The sequence below is a fragment of the Podospora pseudoanserina genome, assembly GCF_035222485.1.
Source record: "Podospora pseudoanserina strain CBS 124.78 chromosome 7 map unlocalized CBS124.78p_7.2, whole genome shotgun sequence".
Taxonomy (NCBI): domain Eukaryota; kingdom Fungi; phylum Ascomycota; class Sordariomycetes; order Sordariales; family Podosporaceae; genus Podospora; species Podospora pseudoanserina.
The window spans coordinates 1,722,987-1,732,049 of record NW_026946672.1 but is presented as its reverse complement, the minus strand read 5'-3'; the positions used below and the strand labels follow the sequence as shown (position 1 = coordinate 1,732,049).

The 9,063-nt window shown below is 51.8% G+C and overlaps 2 protein-coding genes across 2 annotated transcripts; both read right to left on the bottom strand.

Annotated features, from left to right (window-relative positions):
• Positions 1-863: 863 nt before the first annotated feature.
• Positions 864-5,831, bottom strand: ARO80 (zinc finger transcriptional activator). The gene is made up of 5 exons (XM_062950303.1): positions 5,360-5,831; positions 4,032-5,301; positions 3,641-3,973; positions 1,748-3,585; positions 864-1,688 (listed from the first exon to the last, which is right to left on the bottom strand). The coding sequence occupies exons 2-5, from the start codon at positions 4,787-4,789 to the stop codon at positions 1,303-1,305; spliced, it is 3,315 nt and encodes a 1,104-aa protein (XP_062796302.1). The 5' UTR covers positions 4,790-5,301; positions 5,360-5,831; the 3' UTR covers positions 864-1,302.
• Positions 5,832-6,607: 776 nt separating this feature from the next.
• Positions 6,608-8,590, bottom strand: tfg3 (transcription factor TFIIF complex subunit Tfg3). The gene is made up of 5 exons (XM_062950302.1): positions 8,390-8,590; positions 7,887-8,102; positions 7,567-7,838; positions 7,048-7,508; positions 6,608-6,982 (listed from the first exon to the last, which is right to left on the bottom strand). The coding sequence occupies exons 3-5, from the start codon at positions 7,760-7,762 to the stop codon at positions 6,953-6,955; spliced, it is 687 nt and encodes a 228-aa protein (XP_062796301.1). The 5' UTR covers positions 7,763-7,838; positions 7,887-8,102; positions 8,390-8,590; the 3' UTR covers positions 6,608-6,952.
• Positions 8,591-9,063: the final 473 nt, after the last annotated feature.

Sequence of the window (9,063 nt, the reverse complement as noted above, 5' to 3'; positions counted from 1 at the left end):
TGAGCCATTAATGAAAGCCGTTATGATTAATTATAATAGGCATTTGGGCTTGTATTTATACATAAGTAATAATATTGATACTACGGAATAGAAGGATTTTAACACGCTTAAGTACTGATTTACACTGTAAATTATACAGGGGAAAAAAAATTATAAAGCTATGCTGAAATGATGAGAAAACACACAAACCAACCACAACACCACAAATATACCCTCAACAGGGTCTCTGAATGAACACACCTGCGTGACAGTGGCTCGCTCGCAGGCCGCACTCCACGTAGGACAAAGAAAAGACTCTATGGGCTCGCAGACCACATAATAAGCACCTGATCGGCCTGATCAGAGGGCCAGAATTGCCTGCACGCGTGCAAAGCGCAAAATATGAAGAAATAAAAGTCGATGTCCTGTCTAAAATAGAATGTCAGAAGCAGACCGTTTATATACATGACCCCTGAACCCCCGAATCCTCCGAGAGCCCCACTTCCTTACTCAAACCCTCAGGCCTGTGAGCCGCACCCCAAACCAATGCTAGTTGTGGTTGAAAGTGTGGTTGATGATGTAGTTGATGGTATAGTTAATAAGAGCGACAGGGGGTAATGCACGTCTAGACAAAAAAAAAAGGTAATGCACGGCTGAAATCTCTCATGGATTGTATGGGGACTGAAAGGAAGAATCTAACTCAACTACTGCAAAGAACATCTAAATCTCCAGACTAGCCTTGGAGATCTGGAGAGAGAGAGGCAAGGGGGTATCTGTCATGTTCTCATTCTCTAACCCGAAATCATTCATACCGCACTTGATAGGTATATATCTTGACAACAGCAAAGTGTTAACAATAACCAAGAAAACAAAGACGGTTGCCACGGCTTTGAAAAAAACAATAACACCGACCACCCCTAATTCCACTCTCACAAAACATATCTTTTTCAAAATATCTTTCAATTTTCCCTCCTCCCGTCACGAGATGTTGTTCTCTTCCATATCCGTCCATATCCCCCCCAAAACAGCAAAGGCTAACTAGATAGCTACTGGGCAGCAAATAACAAATAAATAAAAATCCTGTACCTAGCTTTTAAGATGAGATACGTGGCGTAGGTTCTGCCCAAGAAAAAAAACGAACAACAGAAAAAGACAAACCATTCATCAACACAACATCCACCCACCCACCACCCTAACCGCTTTGTAAATAATATCAAATTTTTGCCTCCCTGTTCCCCTTCGCTCAAACCCATTTTTTCGGTTCGCTTTTCCCATAAACCCACGCTTCCCTTAACAAACATGAAAAAAAAAAAAAACATAAAACTAGAAACCACTCCCATCCATGCCAAACCCGTCCATGGGGTTGTCCATCGCCATGTACTCCAGCAGGTCCAACCCACCCACATTCACACCCTCAGCCGTCATCGACACCGAGGTGCTATTGTCGATGTTTTGGAAGAAGGCCGGTCCGGTGGGCAGGTACCACATTTCGTTTCCGGGGTTGGTCCAGTCGTCCAAAAAGGCGTTGGTGTCCAGCCCGTTGTTGTGGCTGTGAGCAGAGTTGCCGTTGCCATTGGTATTGTCCAGACCTGTGGTTGCGGCTGGGGTGGAGGGTCCAAACATGGATGCCGAGCCAGTCGGGTAAGGGAAATTGCCCGTGGTGAGATCCCATGGTGTGGCCGATATGTTGGCTGGGGTTGCAGATCGTTCTTGACACAAGAGGTTAGCAAGATTTGGCTGTGGTGCGGAAAACAAGAAGAAAACATACCAGCAGCACCAGCCCCCTCCCTCAACTTCAACCACGGATCCGCCACCCCATTATTGTTGTGATGGGAGTGCTGATGATGCAGCCCGTGCCCATTCACGCCCCCATGTTGATGCCCATTAGCATCCCCATGAAGCCCCACCATCCCCCCCATTCCATCCTGCTGTTGCTGTCCCGTAGCCGACCCCGCTGGCGGTGCTGGTGGAGGCGGCGCATGGATAAACCTGTTCCTCAACCTCCCCGTCAACGTCTCCAGCATATCCGCAAACCTAATGCCCAAGTGCACATCATCCACCACACAGTTCCTCAACGCGCTGACAGTCTGATCCATCAGCCCAATGCTAATCTCCACATCCGATTTGGGTGCCCCCAGCGCAAAGGTCTTGAGCAAGAACATAGCCCCAGAGATAATTCTGAAATACGTCCTCACCGGCGCGTGCTTCAGGTAATCATCCGGCAGCAACCCCTCGACCACGGTCCGGAGCAGGTTTCGGCTGCCATTAACAACCTCCCTCACATACTCCTGGTCCTCAACACCAAAACCGCCTAGCTGGCCCAAAGGCAGCTTGCCGTAGTAGTGCTGTGTCTGGGGTGACAGCTGCGGTCCAGATTGCCCCGATACACTGCCGCCTCCCTCCCCTCCGGTCGCGGTACCATTGCCCCCGTTAGGCCCCCCGCCGGCGTTGTTAGTGCACCGTTCGACGACAGCCTGAAGGGAGAGCGAGTTGATATAGATGCGGACGTACTCATACTCAATCGTGAGTATGTGTCTGATGTATGGGGGCATTCGGAATCGTTCAAAATGATTCCACCAGTCCCTCAGCAGCGGCTGGAACTCTTTGAGAAGAGAAATGTAGCTCCCGCTCTGGATGATATCAGTCGTGTGCTTCCTCGACCTGAACAATTTCTCGTTGCCGAGGTGCATCGCGTTGCTGATGCCCGCCCAGCAGTGGATGATTTGATCGTCGAGCTCCAAATCAGGTATGTAGTTGAAAACGTTGGACAGTGACGACTGGTTAGTCCCGGGCGTGTTGCCCTCCACAGTATTGGGCCTCCTCTTGAAGGTGTACTTCTCGTCCGACCTCCGCAGCTCGTCAGGTACCATGTTCGTCCAGCCCAACCTACCGGCCAGTTGGCTGAGGTAAATTAGAAGCAGCCTCTTGATCCTGCTCGCTCGGAGCCGGTACGCTTCTTCTTCATACTCTGGCCTAGCAATAGCCCCTGTGGCGAGCAGCTCGTCGATGTCATCAAACACGCCCAACTCATACGCCAAGCCCATCCCTGTGCTCAGCAGCATCCAGCACATCCTATCACTCCGCCACGCCGGCTCAAGCCAGCTTTCAATTCTGGGGCCCCCAATCCTCCCCCCAGGCCGGTGGCTGTCACTATCCACCGGGCTCTGGGAGCTAAAGTCAGGAAGGAGTAGCTCGTCAGTGGCTTCGTTTGGCGGGAAGTGGAGGGCGCGAGGGTGCCATTCTGTCAATATCATCAGTGACTCAATCGTGCCCAGAGTTCGTAGACTGCCTCTCCGCAACCCCCTCCATGGAGCCGTGCTCGAGTTCTGCATATCATCTGCCCCTGAGCCACAGAAGCCACCACCAAACGCCTCCTGACCCCAGACGACTCTTTCGATCATGCCGCGGAGGTAGGTCCACAACTGTTCGTGGATGGCGTGTGAACGACAGTGGCCGCCGGTGCCGGGCATCTTGCGGTATCTGGAGGCGATGGTCAAGAGGGTCACGGTGAGTATCGGTTCCTCAGTCAGTAACGTCAAGTGAGAAGACGGCGTCTGGAATGTCGGCGGTGATATGGGTGTAAGTGGTGAGAGGTACTTGTAATAGCTGGGCCATTGTCAGCATTGGTCGCTCCAAAAACAGACACCAGGGTAGTCCATACTATTCAATGTAATCAATTGCTTCCTGGGCGGTAAACCATCCTGCCCGTACGAAGCGGAATCTCGCCCAGGCCTTGAGGGCCTCTTCCTTGCCAAGATCCGGCAGCTGCTCGGTCTTGCTAAGCTCCGGGTCGATCTGCTGGTCGACGGTGGGGCCATCTGCTCGCGAGGGGTGACGGGTATGATGGTATGTGCCCGGTGTAATCGTGTTCGACGACTTGCGTGAATCGACATGATTGTGGGCATGGATGGAGTGGGAGTGTGAATGCGAATGCGCCTGTGACTGTGTAGCTCGGCGGCTTGGAGCGGGGTTCTCGTCGATCTTGTGCGACGAGCTATTCGCATGTCAGTTTACTAAACCTCAATGCTGACGACAGCAACTGAAACACTAACTTATCCGTAGCAGCCTTGTAAAGCAAGTCCAGCGCATCGTGAGGTCCATACACCTCCCTCCTCATCATGGTCTTCGCCTCGAAGTTCTCCAGTGGTGTATTCGGCTCGCCGTTCCCAAACTCCCCACCACCGCCTACACTCCCCCCTCTCCCTCTCGTCGACGCCAAGTCATTGGGCCTTTTGAGAGGTATCGATCTCCCCCGGCTACCTCCGGGTGTAAGTGGGACCTCGCTGTAGAGTCGTCGATCATACGCAGCCGTGCTGCTCGCAGGTGATTCGACCGTGGTCCTGAGCGATTTCCTGCCATTCCTCAAGATATATTCATCCTGCTCCGGGTCCTCCTCCACAGACCCATCATCAATCTTTCTCTTCCGTCTCGTCGCGCTAAAGTAGCATTCTTTGCTCTCACGGCGGCACCGCACGCAAGGCGGTTCGTGTGGATCATCGACCGATCCCAAATCGCAACGGACTTTTCGACGGCGGCAAGGTATGCAAGCTTGGTACACCCGTTTGTGTTGTTGAGGTTGTCCACTACCACCCTGTACCTGGGCGACAGAAGACTGCGACTGTTCCCTATGGTGGCCCGGACGTAATGGGGGAGAAACGGCCCCACCAACACCGGACCCGGCCCCGGCGGAGCCACTCAGTGGCGGAGGTCCAGAAGCGGAGCCTCCTGCGGCACCCGAAGATGACAGGGCGGCGGCGGGTGAAATTGGCGACATTGACAGCTGTGCGGCCGAGGCGGCAAATTGCGCCATGACGGGGCAAGCAAGCAAAGGCGGGTTTCCTTCTGTGTGGTGCAGTCGGTCGGCCCCGGCTGCGGGAATCGGCAGGCACGACGCAACACACGTCACTTGCTTTTCGGGCTGTCGGTTCGGGTCTCTGTCGTTTTCTGGGTATGCGATGTGTTGGTGACTTGGGTTCGCCCTATAGAATTGTTTCAATCGCCAGGTATTCGTTGCTGGTCGGCCCCAGAATGCCCCGAGCAGAGAGGGCGTTTGCGCGCGTCGCGGCGGCTTGAAGCGGTTTGCGGTGGGTGAAGGAGGAGTCGGGGTTCAAGGGAAAGTCGGGATGGAACCTGCTTTTGGGGCTAGAAGGGCCCCATTCAAAATAAATTCCCGGGTCGTCTGCTTTTTTGGTTGCACCTCAAAGGCTGATGGAAAAAACGCCCGGGCGAGCTAGCCACCGTGGCCTGGGCGTCCCCTGGCTGCGGGGTGAGCGAAGGAGGGGGTGCGCGGCAAACGAACGCAACGGATGTCCACTGAGGAACCTTGAGGGAGCCTATCAGAGTCACGATCAGGGACAAGGCAGGACAAGGCAGCTCTTACACCTGCCTAGCTCTGTCTAGAGAGAATAAAACCAACTCGATCCCCTCGATCTCGAGCCCATCGAGGTGGCTCTTTGAACGTTTCGTGCCGTCAACACTTTCCTCTGTAGGTCAAGGGCGGATGACCTCGGCAATGTGCCAAAGAAGCGCGATCCTTGTTTCCCGCTTCTCCTCCTCTTGTGGCGGTGTGTGTGAGCGTGTGAGCTTGTGAAGGTGTGTACGAAAAGTAGGAGTCAAGTCACGAAAAGTCCAATTCCCAAATTCCAGATCGGGAGCTATCAATTGGATGAGAAACAACAACTCGGCTTGCCCTTATCCGCCCCGGTGTGTGTTCAATTCGGTGTCGGCCGGGCGTTGGTTACCCCAAGGTGTAACATTGCATTGATAACGCTTCAGCCTCCAAGTCAGTCTTGCATGTCTGCATAAAGGGTCTCTTTCTCCTCGATCGAAGCCATTATCTTTGTCTGCCTTTGAACAGAGACTCGACTCAACAATCAATTGTGACATCCGGTATCAAACATCAAAGCTCCGCAAATCGACAAATCATATTCAAATGTAGTCATCAGAAACGAGTCACTGGCTCGTCCACAGGATGTCCGTGCCGTGTAAAACTTGGGTCACGTTTTCCATCAATTCCAATTTTGTTGGAGGTCATGTGGTTCTTCCAACTCAGCCTCCATTGACCACTCACCAAGCAGCTTTTTTACCTTGATCCAGCTCGGTGTAATTGAGCAGGTGTCTTTTCCACACCTCCCATGCTTGACCTTGGCTACAAAATTCTCCCGATGTCATGAGCCCTATAGCCGGCAACGCGCGTACCTTGCATCCAGATATCACCATCTCACACACCGTCACCAGATGTAAAAATCTCCGATCACTGACTACAAGCCCCAAAATACCCCATCACATGCCTAACCAGCACCATGAGTTACGCGCCAGTGCGATGAAGAAAGTCTAGACAATTCGTAATTCGGGTCTCGCACCCGTCCACCACAACTGTGACGAAGACTTCCTGCTTGACCAATCCCAAACCGCCTCCTTACCCCATTGCCATTCATTGCCTCTGAACGTGATCACGAGATTGCTAGAGGAATGCCAAATTATGTCATGGCAGAGTGCATCACCAGTTTCTCTATTCAGAGAGATACATGTACAGTTACAAGACCAACAATCACACTTGCCACCATCGCGATGCCTCGACCCCATTCCCAGAAACAAAGGCAGATAGCAAAAGAACTCAATTTAAAAAGCAAAATCCTGGCCCGATTCCATTAAAAAGGGCACGCACATTTCGCTAAAATCGAGAAGCAGAATCTTTAGAGCTCGCCCAGATATTGAAAGCCCCTCTCCGCGTAAAAAGACGAAAAAGAGATCATCCCCAGCCTGCCTGTAAAAAGACATAGAAGCCCGATGACGCCAGCCAGCGAAAAAGAAAAGAAGAAGTCTCATCTCCTACCCCTGCGATGTCAATCAAAGCCCACAAGCTTCATCCTCTCTCCCTTTTCCGTCTTCCAAGACGCCCAGAACGCCATTGCAAATGCACCGCAGTTTGTTGAGTGAAAAAAGACCAAGAGGAAACCCAGCAGGAGCCGACTTAGTCCCTCCCGAGGACATTGGCGCGGGTCTATCCATCAAACTGTCAGCAAACCAAACCAATACTCTCAAACACCACCTAGGGCAAAAACTCACCAAGTAATCCCAAAGCACCTTCATCAACGGATCCGGCAACGTGTACAAATCCACCGAAAATTCCCCCTGGTCAACATTGTTCTGGATGAACGTCCCCTCGTCCTTCCCGTCATGAATCAGCTGAATCACCTGCAGCAAATCATCCTCGCTCAGCTTCACCAGCCCATCCGCCATCTTCTCCACATCAAACGTCTTTTTCTTCTTGCTCCCCTCCCCGCCCTTCTTGAGCTGCTTCCTCTCCTCATCCGACGGCAGCGGGCCCGTCTCCCTCAGCAGCGCCTGTAGCGCCTGGCTCGGGTTCTTGAACGTGACGGAATGCACATTCTCATACTGCGGCGCCGCAAAGTTCAGGTCGTGCAGGATCGTCTGCTTGCCCCCCTTCTCCGTCGTGTAGAGCTCAATCGACATTTCAAACTCGCCCCAGCCCTCGTTGGTGCAGCGGAAGGGTGGCTCGGTGAAGGCTATTTCCCACATTAGCATCCCCATATATCCAACCTTTGCGCAAATAAATAAACCTACTCTGAACAGGGTTGTCAAAACTCGGATGCAAGTTGTAAACAACCTTGGTAAAGCACCTCGCCGGCCTCTCCCTCCCCTCCTGGTCCAAAACATAAACCTCAATCGTCCACTCCTTCATCGGAAACCCCTCGTTGACGGGGGGCTTGTCGATGTTGTGCTGCTCCGTCACAATCTTGACCTTGCGTTCGACAATCATCTTGACGTTGGCTTTCTCGTTGTTGTTGTTGTTGTTGTTGTTGTTGTTGTTGTTGTTGTTGTTGTTGTTGTTATTGTTGTTGTTATTGTTGTTGTTATTGTTGTTGTTATTGTTGTTGTTATAGTTGTTGTTGTTGTTGTTGTTGTTGTTGTTGTTGTTGTTGTTGTCGTGGTCTTCCTTGTTGTCGTCCTTGTCCTTGTTGTTATTCTTCTTCTTCTTGCTGCCGCCTCCTTCTTGTTGTTGTTGCCGCCTCTGCCCGAAACGACCCTAATACGAGGTGTGGTGGTGGTGGTGGTGGTGGTGGAAGACTGGTTGCTGCGGCTCGAGTTGTTGTTCGCACCTAAAATAAAATAAAATATTTTGCACAAAGTCAGCGACATCATCCCATCAATCTTGAGTGTAATGTTTTGCGCCCAGCCACAGAGCCCCAGCCGCGCGCGCGCCATCAAGTCTTTCCAATATTGCAGCTGTAAACACCCCCTTCCCTCCCCCAAAAAAGGCTGCCTTGCTTCTTCCTTTCCCTCGCAATCAGTCAAAGTTGCGTAGAGCTCCCCAAAACTAGGCAGCAAGCGCGAGCTCCAACACACACTCTCTCCATCCAAACAAAAGGAAACAAAGCTCCTATACCTCACCAGTAAATCTAACTTCCCTCTCCCGCGTATATCTGTCGTTTCAAAATCGCGCGCGCGTGTGTGTGCAGTTAGGCGTAATTAAAACTCGCAAAAGTGAAGCAATTCCCAACCGTTGTGTCAAAAAGAAAAGAAAGGAACAGGAACGCGCTTCTCGATGCGCAAGCAACCAACGACACGAAACCCACCCAACCTTCCGCCAAGCGTGAATCACTTACCAGCAGCAGTTCCCGCGCCCGAGCCACCACCATTGTGGCTGATTCGACGGGCGGGAGCTATTTCCTCAAAAGTAAGTTATCCGAAGTTTAACCGGATAATACCATTTTCCTGACTATGCTGTGGCGCAGTCGGACAAACTCTACTCGAAAGAAGCAAACCACCACCTCGAGTAAAAGAAAAAGTCAAAAGTCAAAAAGTGAATAAATTCACACACACCGAGACAATATCAGTTCCTCTAGAGAAGAAATTCGCCAGCAAGTTGCTGAAATAAAGTGAACGCCTGCCCCATCGTCTGTGGCTGCCGTTATTGTGTGCTCACGTTGCTGTTTACCTATCAGCCAAACCACCGAGATTGGTCGCCGGGAACTCCTCAGGCAGAGTCGTTCCTTCCACTTTCTCCAGGTAGAGACTCTAGGCCTATCAGCGGCCACATAGGACCGCTCTGCTGCCTGA

Excerpts from the sequence above, each read along its gene's own strand:
- ARO80 (XM_062950303.1), bottom strand. The coding sequence starts at position 4,789 with ATGGCGCAATTTGCCGCCTCGGCCGCACAGCTGTCAATGTCGCCAATT. Across the intron at positions 3,974-4,031 it reads TACAAGGCTGCTACGGATAA|CTCGTCGCACAAGATCGACG; the intron begins GTTAGTGTTTCA and ends ACATGCGAATAG. Across the intron at positions 1,689-1,747 it reads GGAGGGGGCTGGTGCTGCTG|AACGATCTGCAACCCCAGCC; the intron begins GTATGTTTTCTT and ends TCTTGTGTCAAG.
- tfg3 (XM_062950302.1), bottom strand. The coding sequence starts at position 7,762 with ATGATTGTCGAACGCAAGGTCAAGATTGTGACGGAGCAGCACAACATC. Across the intron at positions 7,509-7,566 it reads TTTTGACAACCCTGTTCAGA|CCTTCACCGAGCCACCCTTC; the intron begins GTAGGTTTATTT and ends TGTGGGAAATAG. Across the intron at positions 6,983-7,047 it reads AGGTGCTTTGGGATTACTTG|ACCCGCGCCAATGTCCTCGG; the intron begins GTGAGTTTTTGC and ends TTTGATGGATAG.